This window comes from Phodopus roborovskii, unplaced genomic scaffold (assembly GCF_943737965.1).
Source record: "Phodopus roborovskii unplaced genomic scaffold, PHOROB, whole genome shotgun sequence".
Classification (NCBI taxonomy): domain Eukaryota; kingdom Metazoa; phylum Chordata; class Mammalia; order Rodentia; family Cricetidae; genus Phodopus; species Phodopus roborovskii.
Window position 1 is genome coordinate 38041161 of NW_026126418.1, and position 20773 is coordinate 38061933.

At 36.9% G+C, this 20773-nt stretch overlaps 1 protein-coding gene across 1 annotated transcript in view; it reads left to right on the forward strand.

The window, feature by feature from the left end:
• Scn1a (sodium voltage-gated channel alpha subunit 1) overlaps positions 1–20773 on the forward strand; it is a 118937-nt gene that overhangs the window by 33483 nt on the left and 64681 nt on the right. Inside the window, exon 2 of the mRNA XM_051184562.1 lies at positions 10079–10391. Coding sequence (XP_051040519.1) covers positions 10128–10391 — 264 coding nt within the window. The 5' untranslated portion in view covers positions 10079–10127. The remainder of the gene's footprint in view (positions 1–10078; positions 10392–20773) is intronic.

A 20773-nucleotide genomic window follows, 5' to 3' on the forward strand; every position in this document is an offset into this window, starting at 1 on the left:
TCCCAAGCACTTGGATTAAAGTGTGGTCACCACTGACTGGCTCCTATAGCTAACTAGTGGCTTAGCTCTGCACTCTAAACTTCAGGCAAATTTTATTTGTTATAGCATGAACAAAATATCGCCACATTTATCCTTTCACGTCTAAAATTTACAAAAGGTTATAACTGATATAAACAAAATATCAATACATTCATCTCTCCTCAATTTCTCATCAATACATCGAAATAGGTAAACATTTAGATGACAATTTCACACATTTATTTGATCAGTGACCTCTAAGAGGATACAAGCAAGGAGATGAATGTGGTGATATTTTGTTTATATGAATTATGACCTTTTGGGTGAGTCATATAACTTTTTTTTTCCTTAGTCACATCCCTGTGTTTCAATGCTATACTTTTTATACCTGTTGTTTTTGATGCATTTCTTGAAGTTTCATTTGAAGATTGCACATTGACTATTTCAGCCACCTTTCTTTTTCTTGTTTTTTTTTTTTTTTTTTTTTTTTTTTTTTTGTTGTTGTTGTTGTTTATCTTTCGTTTTGAGATATGATCTCATGAAGAGGCCCAGGCTGGCCTCAAACTATGTAGCCAAAGTTGAACTCCTAATCCTCCTGCCTCTGTTTCCCCAGTTCTGCAATTATAGTTTCAATTCACCACACAGTGCAGAGCACGTTACTTTGGGAGTTTCAGTCAACAGTTGCCCTTAGAGGGGAAAAAAATCAAAGTGCTATAACAACACCGACATCAAATCATTCATGATCTAGACACACTTGTTATTTAGTGGAAACGAGGATGTAGTAGATGAAAGAGAAAAGGAAGGAGGCACAGAAAAGAGAGTAGCTCAAGGGGAAAGGAAGGATGTGTGGAGAAGAGTGCTCTGGAGAAGAGCGGGAAAGGGTAAGAAGTTTAAAAAAAGGAACAAAATCTCAAGTAAAAATAGTACAAGATAAAGTCAAAATATTGCTGAAAGTGTAGCAGACAAGGAAAAGGAAACAGTGAGTTAAAAAAAAAAGAATCAAGGAAAAGATAAAAGATTGTCCAATGATGAAAAATATGCACAACACAAAAATAGATAAATGTATGATGGGAATAAGAAACATATTTTAAAAGTACTGTAAAAGTGCTCCTAGCAGCTTAATAAAGGAAAAATACGAAAGTGGGGAGTCACAGGGGTTCAAAACAAAGGAGGCAGGTAAAGTACTACAATGGATTCCTTCTAGATTCTGGAAAATTGGAGATTTTTTATGACCAGCTGGGGTGGGATCATGGTCCTTTAAACTGTGGACCATTGTCTTGACTACAGTTTAAACTGTTGCTAAGTCTGTTTTGGAGAAATATGTGTTGTCTGCTAGAGTTGTTTTCACTTTGGTACTTTCTTTTCTTGTTTTATCAGAGACCACTGCTTTGTAGTCTGTGTGCTGGGAGGTTCTATCACCCTACTGAGATAACCCAAATTGTATCCCTTGAGGTAGCCAAAGTCATAGCACTGAGGTGTCTCCAATGTGTTTGGGAATGTGCTAAGTAACCAAAGGAGAGAGCTTTTGGTAGGTGGGAAATCTATCTTCATACTTTCAAGAACTTCTAAGTTTATCAATCGGCCTGTTGGCGGGATATAGTTCTAATAATTATTGTCGGAAACTTCGTTCTCAGGCTATGAAGCAGCGAGCAGAGAAGTGACTCAAACTGCTGATCTATCTACTGACCTCAGACACAGTTATCAAATTCCAGGTTTACTCTCAGTTGGTATGATCTGTTCCCAGTGACTAATAGCGGGCTATCTTTTCCTATGTGCTCCCTGCCTACACTGAGCTTCCTTACAATTTCTTCCTGGGCCTTCTTTTACCCTAGGGTTGTGGCAGGTCAAATTGAGACTTCCTGGTTTCTGGTTGTTCCCAGGTTCCCAGGATTCTGTTTTTTTCATCATTTTAAAACATATTTTATTTATGAATACTATATTTGCATAATTCCTCTCCTACTTCTCATCCCTCCAACTTGTCCTGTGCTGTGTTCTCCTACAAACCACTTCCCAAATTAATGGTCATTTATTCTATTTGTAACAATATATTTTTCAAAATCTTGCCTGGACTGCACTCTTGTCCTGTAGAGTGACTCAATAGGAAATATCTCTGCCACGAACCTGTGCAATGGAGGAATCACTGTCTCACCAAGAACTGAGGTGGGTTTGAGTCTTGTCAGTGATGAGAGACTGTCCTTGGGGGTCAGTACCCAAGTTTCTTTGCTCTTAGCTTTTGAAGTGACTTTTGCTTCTTTCCCCTTCACCGTGGAGCCATGCAGATGGAGCTGTTTGGTTTGTGTCTTCTTACTAGTCTGTCACCTTTTCCTCTGAACTCTCTGTTTTCTTTTTATTGCCACTTGGATTTTCAGAGCTCAGGGAACCCCATGGCAGTTGGAGGGAAAAGCTTGTAGGAGCTGGCATGTGTGGGGTGGGGTGGTGGAGGACACAAGAACGTGGCCCACTGAATCAACTAAGCAGGGCTCACATGTGCTCACGCAGGCTGAAATAGCAGGAATGGGGCCTGCATGGGTCAGCACCAAATCCTCTGCATCTGTCTTATGACTATTAGTGTTGGGGCGACTCCTAGAATTGGGAGCCAGTGTTATCTCTAATTTAATTTCCTTGCTCTTGAGACTCTTTTCACCCTGTTAGGTTGTCTTATCCAGACTCCTCGACAGGGGAGTTTTTGCCTTGCTTGTGTCTTATTTTTCCCTGTTTGGCTGTGGTCTCTTTGAAGCCTGCTCTTTTCTGAAGAGGAAACAGAGGTGGAATGGATCTGTGAAAGAGGGAAGATGAGTAGGAGCTGAAAGGAATAGAAACTGTGGTCGCGATGTGTTGCACGAGGAAAGGATCTACTTTCAATATTTTTTTAAAATGGCCCCAACAAAATGTAACTAGGCTACCTGGATCAGCAACATTGCAGACCCTCCAAAGCCATTAAAGTTTTAATTAGTCCAGCAGCCTTTGCACAGCTTCTTTTCAGTAATTTTCTTTCACAGAAATGAGTTAGATATTGAGAAGTAATCAGTCTCTTTAAATCTCTTTGAATTAATTCACTATGATGCATGAGCAGCTCATATATGTCCCAGACTTAAGTGTCTTTTAAATGGAAAATTCTATTAAGCTGAACAGCTGATGTGAATTAACTGAATTTCAGACAATTAAAAGACAGACTTTACAACAGAAGACTTTCTTCCAATGTGAGAGTATCAGACTTGTCAAATAATGAAAGATAATGAAAGATGTTCAACTAAAGTTGAATTTCCAAAAAACAATAATTAATATGTACTATCACTGTGTCTCAAATACCCTTTTATGGTTACACTGAAGCACAAAAATATATTGTGTATTTCAAATCTAAGTTTAATGTTTTTTAATCTATTTATTTATTTAGGCATTAATATTCTTAAAATTTCTTACATTTATTTATGTGTGTGTGTGAAAGAGAGAGAAAGAGAGAGAGAGAAGAAGAGAGAGAGTGTGTGTGTGTATGTGTGTCTGGTGTGTGTATGTGTGTGTGGTGTGTGTATCTGTTTCTGCTTCCATCAGCTACTAAATGAAGGCTCTAGGACAGCATATAAGGTAGTCATCAATATCATTATCAGAGAAGGGCATTTAAGGTAGCCTCTCTAACATTGCTGCAATTTTTAACCTCCATTCCCATTTAGTCTGGAACATAACTATATGACTCCATTAAATTCAGAAACACCCAAATCCCAGAATGAATCAAAAGATTAAAATCTATTTCATAGAGAAGCTTAATGTCTTACTCTCAAGAATTCCCTATACTAATATTTTCCACACCCCTCTAAAAGATCTACAAGATCTTGCCCAGTGTCTTGTCCATGGCATATATTAAATGAATACTTTCAGAATGTACAAAATTGATTGTGTATATTGTGTTTCATATATCAAGACGAGAATAGATTTGGCTCAGTGTCCCAGCTGCTGTGACAGATGTCCTGACATCTGGTAATATGCCCTCCGTACAAAGTGAACAGTCATCCATCCAATGGTGGACAATAGAAAGCCTAAGAACTCCCGAAGGGTGTCTCTAAAACAGACCAGTATACCACAAAAAAAAAAAAAAAAAAAAGGACAGGGGAGGACAGGGCGACTGCCTTTACATTAAAAACTAACAAGTACAATTTAAAATAAGAAATTAATTTTATATCATAAATGATAACTATCATGTAGAGGAAATTAATATAGTGAGTTTTTTAAATCAAGAAATCGTTTGGTCTTTCATGGCTTACTTCCTGTAAGTTCTTTCAGCATACTCTGTGCTTAAGTGATTCTTCTTGGAATAGCGGTCTGTGGTACCAGAGATAGAATGTCATGGACTACAGTTGTGCAAGGTTCACATTTTAGACATAGAATGCTATCAGTCAACTTACTGCAGCCCACACACTGCTGGCCTTGTTCTCCTCACTCAGAGAAGTTACTGTGTTCCTAGATCATTGTGATGAGTGCGCGTGTGGAACCCAGATAGCCATTTGCCAGGGTGGTTGATCTGTGTTTGATACTCCCCTCTCATCTCTTCTCGGCCTCCTTACAACTTCCATGGCTTTTTGCTGTTTCTCTCTGGTTGTTCCCATGTTCTGTGCAATACACCTTCACACATCAATTGTACCTTGGACACATTTGCTTCATTATGAAACCATTCACAAGAAATATTAGAATAGGAAGAGTATCTTGAAATTACCTTTATGCTGAAGAGACATCCACAAACACACAAAAGAATCTGGGAAATTTCCATGTGTCACACAATTTAAACATCTTTCTTGCTATAGCAACTACATAGGCTTCTTTGGAAGTCTCTTGCATCCTGTGTTGTCCAAACAATACCCACAAAAATGAACAGTGAAAATCACACAAAACTTAAAAGTCACTGTGAGCTCTTAAGATCACGAATGCCTTGGAATACAGAAAATATCCTGCCACAGGGTGTGTTTGATACTTCACATGTAAACAGTCTAATTGTAGCATGTGTCCCAGAAGTGCTTTCGTGTAGATTGGGAGGGCTGGGACTAGAACAACTTCCTCTGATGTCTCCTATTAACCTGTTGGCTTCTTTTTCCATCTGAAGGAATTATGCACAGCCAATTTGCTTTCTGTTTTTGATTACTTCCATTATTGCATTACAGCAATAAAAAGAAAAATGCTGACTCTAGCAGAATTCTGAATTTCTGTGGACTGCTAAGTATAGCTATGTAATTCCCACTTTCACCTCCATTGCTGGAGGCAGCAGCAGTGTGTGACCTTCCTACTGCCTATTTCTTTGTGGGGTTTATAATAATACGGTTTTCAAATATAACTGAGTTGATACCTCCCATTTCTACAGAAAGATGGATAGGAACAAAAAAAAATAAGGAGGGAACTGGACTGACTTTTAGGAAGTGCACAGCTCATTTCCAGTCAGTTTGCTAGAGCGACCATGTTAGACTTCCTGTGCCCATCAGCACAGTCTTTCTTGATACCTCAAAATCTGCAGCATAAACATAGTGATGGACAATGACATTTCTCGAAAATTTCTGTGGCTGGACCATTCACTCACCACAATATGATTTCTTTGACCTTTTTAATGGAAGACTTCTTTACTAAAACACCTTTAAAAAATAACTTATTGATTCTTTGTGCATTTCACATCATTCATCCTACTTCCATTCATCTCCCCATTCCTTACTATGCACCCTCTGCCCTTGCAACCTCCCCCTCCTCACATAAAATAAAATAATATTTAAAAGAAGAGAAAAAAAATCTTATCCTGGATGTTGCAGTGTGACCTAGTGAGTCACATGATATACACTTTAGTCCTTACATCTTTATTTGCAAGTGTTCATTACAGTGAGTCATTGGTCCGGTTCAAGTCCTCACTGGGACTCCTCCTGGATATGGTGGCAGGGGTGAGGGAAAGACTCTCCCACCTCACCCCTTTCCACTGTGGCAGGTGGGAGAACTGGCTTCAGAGACATGAGAATGATACTAAAACTTAACTCAAAGAATTTCCTTATAATTAGTGTCAATAAATATTCTTGCTATATGTTTGTGTCTGTATTCCTGTGTGGAGTATATGCAGGTGCTTATGTATATGTGTGGTCATGTGTGTGTAGACATGTATACAGAGGTGTGTGTGTGTGTGTGTGTGTGTGTGTGTGTGTGTGTGTGTGTGTGTGTGTATGTGCCTTAGTTAGGGCTTTTATTGCTCTGATGGAGCATCATGACCACAGAAACTCTTGAAGAAAACATTTAGTTGTGGTGAGTCACTTACAGATTCAGAGGTTCAGCCCATTATCAGGATGATGGGGAACATGGTAGGTGTGGTACTAGAGCCGAGAGTGCTACATCTTGATCAGAAGGCAGCAGGAAATCAACTAACTGTCACACGGAGTGAAGTTCAAAGCCCACTCCCACAGTGACACACTTCTTCCAATAAGGCCATACTTCCTAATAATGCCACTTCCTTTGAGAGCTATTTTATTTCAATCCACCACATTCTACTCCCCAGCCCCCAAAGGCTTATAGTCATATCACATTGCAAAATACATTTAGTCCAACTTCAAAAATTCCCATAGTCTATCATAGTCTCAACAATGTTTACAAGTCCAAAGTTCAAACTCTCTCCTGAAATTCATGCAATCTCTTAACTGTAATTACCTTTGAAATCAAAATGAAAAACAGATCACATACTTCCAACATATAATGGCACAGGATATACATTACCATTCCAGAACATAAAGAATTAATCCAAATTTCTTCACTTTAGCCTCAGGCAGACTCTTCAGACAAGGGCAAAAGGCAGGCACTTATTCACCAAAATATTACAAGAATGATTGCTAGGTGAAATACTAAAATCTGTCTCTGAAACCTCTTGAGCCAGCTCCCTACATTTTAATTCATTATCAGCAAAATTGTCTTCCATGCTCTTACTAGTATGGCCCACTAAGCAGTGGTTAAAGCATTCCATTGCTTTCCTAACCCAAAGTATCAAAGTCTATACTGCTCCAATCAAAAGCATGGTAAGACCTATCACATCAATACCCCAATCCCCTGCACACACACACTTCATGCACACAAAGAAAAACACACACTTCATGCACAGTAATAAATATTGTTATTTGCATGAGATCATAACAGTAAGAATAATATTTTATTATTTTGGCAAAAGCAGTTTTTGCAAAGTGGGCCAAAAAGTATCATCAGGATGTAGGTGTCTGATGTCCTCAGAATAATGGTAGGGCTTGCAGAGGTTGACTATTATTTTAGCAAGATTCTTTCTGATTCCCAAAATAAACACTGCAGATATATGATTGTTTCTCGTTCTTCTTGATTATAGTATAATACACTCAAGAAACATAGATATTGAATGACTATATCAGTTGTCACCCACAATTAATGGCCCTAATTTTTTTCTTATAGCGCTTCTCTAAGGTGTCTCATTTATATTGGCTAGGAAGGCTTAAGGTAGCCCATTGTGCTCTATCCACATAACTTTATTGAAAATGAACCCTGTTGTTGCACCCTTTCTTAATGGTGAACAAACAAACAAAACTATACAATTAAAATATGCCTCAATGCAAAACCTAAATATATGCATACAAAGGAAACTGCTAAAGACATGATACAGCAAATCTGAGACCAAATAGATGGACAAGCACCCCAGATTAAATGTAAATGAGAAGAAAGTATATCCTCTCATATACTCTCAAATTTGTTCTCGGTAAAAATTAGAAAAGCAAAATATATACTTGGCAGGATTATCAGGCACTACGCCATGGTACCTTGGTCAAGGACATATAGCAACACAATGCTGGTCCCATGCAGAGAGTCTCCAATCCTTATTCATGTAGCTTTCCTAAAATCATAGTGTTTGTGGTGATGGTGGTGTCAACCAACTTCTGCTGCTGCCAGTCCTATATTGCATGGCAGCCTTTCAATTAAGTTTATATGGTAACAGTTTATGATGATAACAGCAACTCTGTCACTATTTATGGATTTTCTGTACTATACTTCTTTATCATTGTTTTAGAGTATACTTGTACTTACAAAGATTTTACAGTAAAAGAGAAGGCCACAATATACCAATAGCAGCAGTATCATGCATCTTGTTTTTTTGATGCATTAATGTTGAACGACTTGCCTATAACATCTAGGTCTGTTTAGGTACTCTGATGTTTCTACAAAAAAATCATTGAGTGCAATTAAGTGACATATAATGGTAAACGATTCCGTTCACCTCCATATTTCTGATCATAACTATTACACACACAACAAATAAATAAAATTATCATTAGAATTCATAGAATGAAATCTTATGTGGTACTGCAAGAATTATTCCAAGCAATTAGGTGAGTGTGGCAGGATAATTTCAATTTCAGTGCCAGCTTGCATCATAGAGTTAGTTCCAGGCCAGCCTTGGCTACACAGTGATATTCTAACTCAAAAACTCTAAACAAAAACAAATTATAAAATAAGATGGTTTCTAATTTAAACAAAGATTTATAAATAAAAATAAATAAAATTTATATATACACTAAAAAAGATTTATATAATGAAAAGACAGGGAGTATAATAATAAATAGGCATATATTAAGATAGACTTTAATGAACCTTTTGACTTACAAACCATCAAGTAGGTAGAAAGTATACAGACATAGACAGTCTGAATGAGTGAGATAAAATACACCAACTCCACTGAAACTTCTTACACTACATAAATTGTATGGAAACATGGAGCTTGTCATCAGCATTTTAGAAATGTCATTTTTAAAATCACAATACATTCCAAGAATAGAAAATAGTATAAATGGCATTACCAGATAATATAAAGGAAACCAAACATCAATAAGCAAATGAGGCAAAAAACAATGAATCTCTTCAATATATCCTACTAAAGAGATATTATACTAGATAATTTTGGAGTAAATATTTACTTTAAGAATGTTTCAGGAACGTATTGCATATTTTCTATGTATAGTTTTAAATAAATTTATCTTAGGCTAACTTTAAAAGTTTTTTTTTCATATTTTGAAGGCTGCATCTAATTTATTAATTTAAGAAAATCTGGTATTTGAAACTGTGGAGTCTTATTCAAGATAAGGAATGTCTTCGGGCTATCTTTATTTTGTAATTTGAATATTTTTAAATGTGCTCACATTACATTTAACAAAGTTTCCTTAATTGTATTCTCCCTTTTAAGTAACTTTTTTTTTCTAGTAGTTTTAGATTTATAGCAAAATGGAACACCAAAAGGAAGTTCCTTTATATCTGCTTTTCTCAACTTGTGGGTCACAACTCCTTTGAGAAGTTGAATGACCACAGGAAAGCACAGATATTTACATTACTATTCATAGCAGTAGTAAAATTACAGTTATGAAATAGCAATGAAAGTTACATGGTTGGGGAATCCCACAACATGAGGAACCGTATTAAAGTATGGGAGCATTAGGAATGTAGAGATTCTACTGGAGAGATGCAGCTCAAAGATCGTAGTTCCATTCATTCTCATCTCAGGGTATATACAGACACATATAGAAGCAATGACTATTTGATTGTGTGACTCTGGAGTGGACTGCAGCAAACTATTAACTCCTTTGCTCTCACTTGTTGGGCCTCTAAGGCTGCATTTTAAATCTTCTGAGACATGTGGTTCCTGTCCCATCCTTTTGAACTGATTGATTTATCATCCCATAACTCTGTGGGCATAGTATTCACCATACATTTGGGTCTCAGAGTGACCATCCCAGGAGCCTGTCCTGGAACTAGCTCTTGTAGACCAGGCTGATCTTGAACTCATAGAGATCTACCTGCCTCTGCCTTTACAAGTGCTGGGATTAAAGGCATGCGACACCACTGCCAGGCCTGAACCAAGTTTTAGTAAAGTGTTAGACCAAATATACTGGGATGGTTTGCTAAAACTCAACATAGAGACTACATGTTCTTCAACGTTTTAGTTAGAAATTCCATTTCAATTGTGGAGGAGGTAAAAAGTAAAAAGATATGCTTTACAGACAGTAACAGCTTTTAATCTTCTTAATGCCTTTGGTTTCTCCCTCCTTAGGGATCTCACATGAAGAGTAAATAGTAATTAAAATGTGCAGGATGACAAGATGGAGCAAACAGTGCTTGTACCACCAGGACCTGACAGCTTCAACTTCTTCACCAGAGAATCTCTTGCAGCTATTGAAAGACGCATTGCAGAAGAAAAGGCTAAGAATCCCAAGCCAGACAAGAAAGATGATGACGAAAATGGCCCAAAGCCAAACAGTGACTTGGAAGCTGGGAAGAACCTTCCTTTTATCTATGGAGATATTCCTCCAGAGATGGTGTCAGAGCCCCTGGAGGACCTGGACCCCTACTATATCAATAAGAAAGTGAGTGTTTTTTATCAGGTATATTTTGCTACTAACTGCATGCATTGGACTATAACAAAAGCATCACATACTAAATTAGCACAACTTTAACCATCCATCTGCTTAAGAAATGAGACCACATTTGTGGGTGTTTTATGCATAGTCATGAGAAGTAAATTAATTATTTTACACCATATGGAGCTGCCCCAATTGCCCCATGACAAAAAAAATCTAAATATAAGTTGAAGGTGGATAATTTAACAAATTAAAATATTCTCACCAAAGATTATATGTTACAAGCAATTTTATATAACTTGTGTACCTGGAAATCTTGAAATCATCACCATGAGGTTCAAAAGACCTCAAAATACATTGTGTGAATTTCTAATGAAGAAAGTTATGCAACACAAGACTTTTCAGTTCCTTTGCCATATTATAAATAATAAATCAAAGAAATTCCCAAAAAATGTTTCCATGTGTAATATAGTTATGCAGTATACAAGGATATTTTGTTGTTTTGTTTTCTTGCTTGTTTTTTTTGGGGGGTAGACTATTTATTTTGGCTCCCATATATAAGACTGTTGGGGACATTTTGTAATCAAACCATATCAATGCTCCTTATAACATATATGGGCTCCATCTTAACTGTATTATATCTTCAAAGACTCTACTTACAAGACAGGTCACAGTTTTACACTGGCATGAACTCTTGGAAGATACTATCCAGTCTATTCCACTTGCTAGTCCTTAACATGAGGGAATGTATAACTTCCATTTTTTCATACACCTGCATTCTAAGTTTATATAGCTGTGTTTATACTAATCATCAAGGCCTTCCTTAGTAGTCATCAGAGATGTATATTCTTATTTAAAGCTTTCATTAGATCCTTGAGAGTTTTAATTGTATTCACCCATCTTCCAACCCTTCTCAGATCCAGTCCCAACTCTCTACCCACTCAACTTTGTGTTCTTTTTGTTTTTAACCCTTTAAGACCAATGTATACTGACTGCTCAAATCTTTGTCTTGTGGTCTTCCACTGAAGTGTGGTTGTCAGCTTAGTAGGAGCTACACTCTTAGAGAAATGGTCTCCCCACCTCATAGTTAACAATTACCGACAGCTTCATATCTGGGTGTGTGATTGTACACCCATATTCAGTCCTACAGTGCCTTGCTATGACACTTTTCTTGTAGTTTTCCACAACCCCTTTTCATATATAAGACTGTTGGGACATTTTGTAATCAAACCATATCAATGTTTCTTCTAACATATATGGGATCCATCTTAACTGTATTATATCTTTAAAGACTCTACTTACAAGCTAGGTCTTTTTACAACCACTTCTCTGAGCACTGGAAGGAGAGGTATGATATATATGTTACCTTTAGGGCTGAGAATTCTCTAGTATCTTATTCTCTAAAGCTTGGCCAGTGCTAAGTCCCTGTATAAATCACCACCTATTACAAATAGAGGCAGACTTCTATGATAAAAAAAAAATGAGAAATGCATTATCTATGGGTACAATGACAGGTCAATAAGAAATGGTTTAATGCTTTGTCCATTTAGCAGAATAGTAGTAGTAGGTCCCACACATACACACACCAGGACTTATGATCTACTTAGCTATAAGTTCTTTACCCCAATAATGGTACCAGGTATGTATGGGTTTGATCTTGTGGCTTTTTAATTAAATCCAGTCAGAAAGTGTTAGTTATGTCTGTGATGTTTGTGCCATTATTGCTCCAGTGGGCAAGTCCTACAAAGTCAGTCATTCTCAAGATTGACAGCTGGATAAGATAGACGTGTTTTGAAGAATATTATTCTCTAGTGGCATGCATAATACTTTATAACACTATGAAACTAGCAAGTAGTGATGATTTTTAGATTTTTTGAGGAACACACTGATTTCTATCCCAGCTACATCAGTTTGCATTCTGACCAGTAGTGAATAAGCATTCCCCTTTCCCGACATCCATTCCTTCATTGATCCTCATTTATTTTTGTTTTGTTTTCTTTTCTGTTGGCCACTGTGAGCAGAGTGATATAAAACCTCAAAGAAGTTTTAAATTGCATTTCCCTTAGGATGTCAGTGTTTTGCTGACATGTTTATCTATCATAAAATAATTCTATTTAGTACCATCCCTCTTTTTATCGTTTTCAAATTGGGTATTTGTTATCTTGTTTTCTCATTTTTTTTGAGTTCTTTATATTTACTAGATACTATCCCTCTATTAGATGTACAGCTAGTTACCAATGACTTTCTTCCAATTCTGTAGGACGCCTCTTCATTCAAGTGATGGTGTCCTTCACTGTAATGAACAGTTTATAAAATACTTGTTGATTTTGTTAGAAATGTGTTGAAACTGGTTAGAACTAAAAAAATAATAAACTAAAGAACATATATAATATAACTAATATATGAATGTGCATAACTTTTATAGTCATTCTTGAAATGAATACCTTACTTATATCAGGCACATAAACTTTTATTATCACCATGATTTAACCAACCTTTTCCCCCCAAAAAGCACAGATGATAAAAAAAAATCTTATTGACTGTCTTTTACATTTATGAGTTTAGTTAATTTTGACAAATCACAATACATTTCTGAATTTTTTTTCCAGAGCTGAGGACCGAACCCAGGGCCTTGTGCTTGCTAGGCAAGCACTCTACCACTAAGCTAAATCCGTTCTCAGTGGATAGCTAGAAAAAAAGAATTGTTGTTGGTTAAGCAAATAAAGGTTTTTCATTGGCCATGAACTCTAAAATATTCCAAACTTTTGGGGACAGCTTCCTGTTAGCACAGTTTTTGTCTGGACAAAAGCTGCCAATAATGGTCATTTTGAGTGAGAGAGATGTCTTAGTTGGTTGCACTAGCTGTGACAAAACATCATGATCCAAGTAAAGAGGGAGTGGGGAGAATTTATTTCTGCTTACAATACAGTTAGGGCAGATACTCAATGAAGGAACCTGGAATCAGGAACTGAAGCAGAAGTCTTAGAAGAGTGCTGCTTGCTGGCTTACTCTTCAAGGTTTTCTCAGCTTGATTTTTTGATATAGTTCCTAGGACCACCTGTCCAGAGGTGACATCATAACAATAGACTGAACCTTCCCACAACAATTTTCACTTAAGAAAGTGCATAACAGGCTTGTGTCCACAGGCCAATCTAGTAAAGGCATTTTCTCAATTGAGGTTCCATCCTCTCAAATTACCCTAGTTTATGTCAAGGTGCAATAAAACCAGTAAGTACAGATATTATTCATTCCATGGTTGCCGTTTATAAGAAGTTAAATATGAGGAAATTATGAAATAAAGACCTAGATGTGTTCCAAAAAGAACTTGGTTCATCCCATAGCTTGTGTTCATTTATTTCTCATTCCTAGAGACATGGAGCATTTCTGAGGCTCCTTTGGTAAAGGTTAGACAGCCCTCTCTCTATCAGTCATTCGTCTCCCAAGTATGAAGCCTCTGATTCCCCAGGAAAGCCCACTATCTAAAAATTAGTAAAGTCACCAAGAGGAGGCCTTAGCAAAATAAAAAACTGATTTTAGTATCCCAGCTCCTATGCTGCATACTTACTTATAAATCTACAAAGGGGTGGTTTGAGAAACACTAAACTGAAACATGTAGACAGGGGTAGTAATTCATCATGTGGTAACCAGACTGTTTTAGCCAGCCTTAGATTACTATGAAGACACACCAAGACCAAGGAATTATTGTAAAAGAACACATTTAATTGCGGCTTGCATATATTCAGAGGTTAAGTCAATTATCATCATGGCAGGGAGTGTGGTGGCACACATGTAGACATGGTGCTTGAGATATAGCTGAGAGTTCTACATCTGGCTAAGAAGGCAACAGGCAGAATCACTTGGCCTGCCTTGGGCTTTGGAGACATCAAAGCCTGCCCCCCAGTGACATACTTCTCCAACAAAGCCACACCTACTCCAAGGACATACCTCCCAATCCATCTTAAGTAGTGCCACTCACTGATTATGAAACATTCAATTATTTGAGTCCATAGGGCCATTCTTATTGAAACTACCACAGCTTATCATATGTATTTTTCTCTTTAAGTTAAAGAACTTTCAGACTACCAGGCCTGGAGGTATACACCTTAAACCCCAGCATTCAGGAGGCAGTGGCAAGCACATCTCTGTGAGTTAGCAAAATAATATGCTTTCAAAAATAAAGAGCCTTCAGATTGATGAAAGATACTTTCTTGAAGGGGAGATTCTACCCACAATAATCCATCCCTAACTGGCTCATGACAAATTTAAATTAAAAAAAAAAAAAAAAAAAACGACAGAAAGGAAAATGGAAAATAAAATCACACAAGCCTGTGAGAAATACGTAAATGCTTTTACAAGAAAACTCAGCCCTGTCTTGGCAGCTAGATCAGCATTGCTGGACCACTGTCCTCTACTTGCCTTTGACATATACTGTGCTTATCTGCACATGCACATTGTCTGAAGAAGGAAAAACATTCTGACATTTTGGAGCAAATATCATTGTGCAAGTAGAACAACCTGATAAGAAAAATATTGTTATCAGGAACCCCCGCCACCTAAGGAAAGGCAAATCTTTCTTTTCACATTGCATTCCCATCAAGCAAAACTCCAACTGTGAGCCATTAAAGAGCAGTGCAGATACAACTGTTTGGAGAGCTAAGTCTTTAAAACAAGCATGCCATATGCTTTATTTATCCAGTTTTTGAGATTGAGCAATTCCCTGTGTAGCTCAGACTGGCCTTGAACTCACACTCATCCTGCCGAATGGTGCGAGGATTGTAAGAATGTGCCAGCATGTCCAGCATAGAGTACATTAGAACACATGGCCAAGCCACATTCATAAATTCCTTCTTTCATAGTTCTGTGTCCTAAAACTTTCTGTAGTTTGCCAGTCTATTGCTTGCTTTACTGGTCTTAAATTTTCTTTCAAAACATAGATTGTTTCATTAACAATCATAAACAATTAATGGGCATTAAGTTTTCTCTGATTTAAGTCAGAATTGCTTAGTAAGATCTTAATCTTTTAAAATAGTATTTCTTCTAATATCTTGTAATTAACTTTATTTTAGAAACTAGTATCTTTCACATTAGAGTGGTCTTCATTAAAACAATACAACACTCACACATGCATGCATGCATACATATATATATACACACACACAGATATATATATATATATATATATATATATATATATATAGAGAGAGAGAGAGAGAGAGAGAGAGAGAGAGAGAGATAATGGGGATAATGAATTTATTGGAACAGCCAAAGAGTATACTGGTCAGGTATCATTAAGAGTGAAATTTTATATGATTGAAAATACTGTTTTGCAAAGTGAATTGGAATATGTAAGCATCAATGTTTTCCCATAAATTGAACTCAGACATAGTTAACATATGACCTTTATATAAATCATCATGTTTAGTTCTTAGTAATATGTATAATGATTTTAAGATGACTTTCTAAGACCCTTTAGCCTGCTGGAACATTACATCTAACATTTGGAATTAGAATGAACAGGAATGTATTGGCTTATGCTCATGGAAACCAGGGAGTCCAAGATTAAGAAGCTAGCTGAATCATCACATGATAGAAAGCTGTAAGGCAAGGCATAACAGGAAGGGCCTCCTCATCTTTTACTGGAAATGCATCAATTCATTCTTGAAGGGAATGTCCTCAATGAGCAACAGTCTTCAATGTCACATTTTGTAATACTACAATAGAAATAATTCAATTTATGAGTTTGGGGAAGGATAAGCATTGAACCATGAAAATGATTACAGAATGTATTCTTTGTGCTTTACCGCAGGATAAAGTGCAATTGCATCACAGGTGCAGAAACTTGTGTGCATATAGTCTAGCATGCCAAAGCTCTCTGTGTCTTTATAAAGACACTCAATGTCACTGGGCTTATGGAAATGTCACTGCCGACGGTGTGCATGCTATCATCACATATGCCCACATATTTTTATCCTCTTTGCCCCAGTTTATGATGTGCAAATTATATAATAATCAAATCTTCTACTAAAATTATTAAAGCAATTTAAACAGTGATGTGTGATACTGTGTTAGTAACTGAAGAAACGGAAGCCATAGTGATGTGGACACCCCTGGTGCATAGAAGCATTAGGAGTCTTAAATTCCTGAGACATTTTAAACAAGCAGCATTTCCAAGAACAAAGGAAGGAGGCAATAGCAGTGCTGTGCAGCCAAAAGGCCCTGTGTTTCTATCATTTCATGCTTGCTGCAGTCGGGAACCTTTACAGTGTGGTTCCAACCCATACTTTCTATTTGCTTATTTGCTTTGTCTGTGTCACAAGGACATTTCAGTTTGTGAGTACAGTTTTTTCTTTTTTGTTTTATAGGATTTTTTTTCAGTTTCATAACTTGAGTTGCTACTGTACCAGTTGGCTATACATTCAATTTCACCCACTCTTTGTTCAGAAAATGCCTCCCCTCTCGTGTTCTTAAAATTACAGATGACTCATTAGCACCATGGGAAGAAATATCCTTTTGACAATGTGGCATTTTTACTAGAAATAGAAAGATATTTTAGATCTGTCGTGAAAATAGAACCTTGTTATATTTTGGAATATAGAAATGTATTCATTTAAGAACTGTACTGTGTCCTTGAAAGTCTCCTAACAGTTTTTCAGAAACCATTCTATCTACAGTCCTAACATGATGCATGCCATCTTGGTACTGGAACTGTATGAGAAGCCTCACATGATAGGCTTTAAATGTATGCCTAATCTGTCATCACAAGAGTGACTATGATTGAGGTAACAAGTTCTTAATTTGTTTTCAGTTAGACTTAGGAGGGTTCTTTTTTCCTGGGGAAATCAGAAAAGTTAATGACATTTACAGCCTTATGATTCTCCTTCCTATAGCATCTGAGTCTCTGGAACAGCTATCATCTGGATGCTCCCTTAACTCTAACATACTGTACTAGCCCCCTGACTCTTTCTCCTATTCCCCATTCTTTCTTCCTTATTCCTCATTATTTGTCCACTCAGTCTCTGCATCAGAAAAAGTCCCAGGGCAAACTAAATGACCTTTGACATTTGGTAGATACCCATCATATTACTAAGAGACCCTTTGAATAAAAGTAAACCAAAACTGAGCAAAATCTACTTTCAAGGGAAGACAAAAAGAAGGGGTGAAAAGAAAATAACAAAAGACATAACATCTAATGTGACAGCATCAGGACAGCTACTCTGCAGCTTGGACTCTGCTTTTGCTTATGCTAGCTGGATTCATGGGTAGGCAGGCTCACCCACAAGGTGGCAAGAGTAGCCATCAGGCACACCAAGTTAACATCTACAGAAGAGTAACCTCAATAAAAGATGTATATATTTTCTAAACTCTAATGAAAGCTCTTGAATTGATTATAATCTGTTCACAGGATTCATGGGGATATGATTGTCCCCTAGACCAGGTAAGTATCACATGCTGAATCATTTCCTGGAGGATTAGACCCTTTTACTCACACCACATGGACAGGCAGTGGCACAGAGATTTCCTGCACAGTGAAGATACAGAAACTTCTGGAGAAGTTATTCCAGATAGGTAGAAATGAACAATTGTCACATCCTATGCTTATTATGCTTCTGCATATTTAAATTCTTGTTTGAAATATGTATTTATTATCTATATAGTATTCTGTCTGCATGTATCTGTGCAGGCCAGAAGACGGCACCAGACCTTATTATAGATGGTTGTGACCCGCCATGTGATTTCTGGGAACTGAACTCAGGACCTCTGGTAGAACAGTTAGTGCTCTTAACCTCTGAGCCAAATCTCCAGCCCCTGCATATTTAAATTTGTATTTGCCCTACAGGTCCTTTCAAGATATCTTTGATTTCTTTCTAAGAAAAATAAAACAGAGGTTAAGCAGCTTCCCCAATACTGTAAAACTAATACGTAAGCTGGTAGTATTTCCCAAGGCCCCTGCTTCTGAAAAACAAATCATTTATACTCACTATTGGCATATAATATAATTCAACTACACTTCCTACCTGATCCTAAGGAGATGATATTCACCTTTATGGAGAACCTCAACTTAAAACTTAATTTGTGTGTTTCTGTAAGGAAATTGTATCTAAACTGAGATGTGATGTCATTCCAGTGAAGGGAGAAACATAAAAGAAGATATTCCAGTAGAGGTGGGCTGTTATATAAAGAGGATATTAGCTATGATGGGGCTGAAGTTAGCTAAAGAGATCATTTAGTGCATCTGAAAGAATACCCCATTTATTTTCAAGACAAATAACTCCACAGGATTCTCTTCATAAGCTTCACTCTTGCCTCCAAGCTGAGAAACTAAACAAATAATCTATCAGAATTTATGTATATAGTCCTCTCCTTTGTATGAGAATATGGACAAAATTGAAACAAAAATAATTGTAAAGTATTGATACCCATGACTGTTTTGTTATATATACACTGTATAGTTTAACTTTTGACTTAAACTTTTTTAAGTGTATAAATGTGGCATGAATGACTCTCAGATATCTGTTCCCATTTTCCAGCATGCTGTCATTTCAGTGTGCCATCCATGGCTTAAAGACATTCTCAATAACCACAGGAAAGTTGCATAAGATATGTTAGGTTGTGTTAGATGAATAGCAGTTAGTGAGCTGCAGACAAGCAAATGCTGTAAGAGAAGCTATGAGACAACTTCTCATTCATCCAAGAGCCAAACCTGCAGGAAAATCTGCCTAAAGCCATAGCATATAAGGATATGGGGGCAGGGCAGGGGAGATGAGGCCACTTATAGATAGGGAAAATGACAGACCCCATGGATTGAACCAAAATGAGAAATGCTTGCTGTGACTGGGACTGACAGGAATCTATTGTCATCTCTGCTTCACACCCAAAACTTTGAAGCATCTTTCTTATTGACACATGACCCTCATTCTGTCCCCTACCTTGCAGAACCTCTTGCCTTCCCAGCAGCCAAAAGATGGGGAACTGGTTAAAGACAGTTTCCCATTCTGACCACAGGAGTGGTATGGAGGAGAGATGTGCACCTGAGCCCAACATAGAGCTCTGTTACTATTTCTAGAGTGCCTCTTCTACATAGTGACACAGTTCCAACTACCATTAATTTGGAATTAAACTTCATTAGAAATTATGTAAGACCAAAGAATAGTTTAGTGGAAGACTGCTTACTTAGCACTTGTTGGATCCTGGCTTTGATCCCAGCACCTGGGGAGGAAAGGTACATCCAGTTTGAAATTTGAAGAAAAACACATATTTATTTACTCCCTCATGTGAAAATATATTCAAATTCTAAAGGAACTGATTGCCATATAGAGTTTTATGACACACATGATGTATAAATTGAAATTTTTCCATGATTTAAACTTCCAGGCAAAGAATATATTCAATTATAAATGTATACCTATAATATATATTACTTATTGGTTTTTTTTTTTGAGAAAAATGGTCATACTACATCACTTAGCCTGCCTCAAACTCACAGCAATTCTCCTGCCTCAGTAGTGAGCCTCCACATCTGGATGTGGTACTTTTAACGATTTCTTGTCATGCAGCTCACATTTGTATGTTATATTTTGCCTTTGCCTGCAGTTTAACTTTTAGAGAAGGTAAATGGAATGCATTTGGAGCCATCCCTTCTATGTAACAGTTTCCTGATAATGTATAGATGAAATATACTGGCAAAATTTAAGTTTTATTGGTGTACTTTAAGGAATATGTGATCTAGAGTTAAATAAAGGTTAAACCAATGACTACTTATTTAGAAAACAAAAGTGAAAATACACCACTTACCAAATTCAAGTTTCCTCCTTAACAATAATCACAGAAACAAGTCACGTTCTGTAAATGCAGATATAAGAGAGATTACCAGATTGTGACAAGGGGTCTAATCTATACATTTTATATAATGATTGAGAACTGGAAAATACTAGTAATTTACTTATTTATTAATAAGTAAAATAGAGTTGTCACCCTTCCATTGTGGAATTATCTTGGTGATTTTTTTTTTAAATGTATGGAATGTTACATACCAATTCTGATGCCATGAATGAAAACCACAGCTTATGACTTAGCCCAGTACATATGTTTTCATAAGTAAAGTGACTTAGTCATAGAAAAGTGGGGGCCATCATCTCACAGGTAGAAGGAACAAGAACCAGCATTTTAATAATAGATCTCATCCTAGAGTCCGTCCTCTTAACTTGAGGCAAATCTACTGTAACTGTCTTTGACAATTTTTTTGCATTTATTATAAGAGATGATTATCAGTCTTCCATCAAACCTCCTCATGTTTTCTTTAACACCAGAAATGAAGTTTTCATGGCAAGGATTGGGGAAGAGTGTGACTTACCTGTTCAGTGAGTACTTGAGGTTAGGTCAAAGCTGTT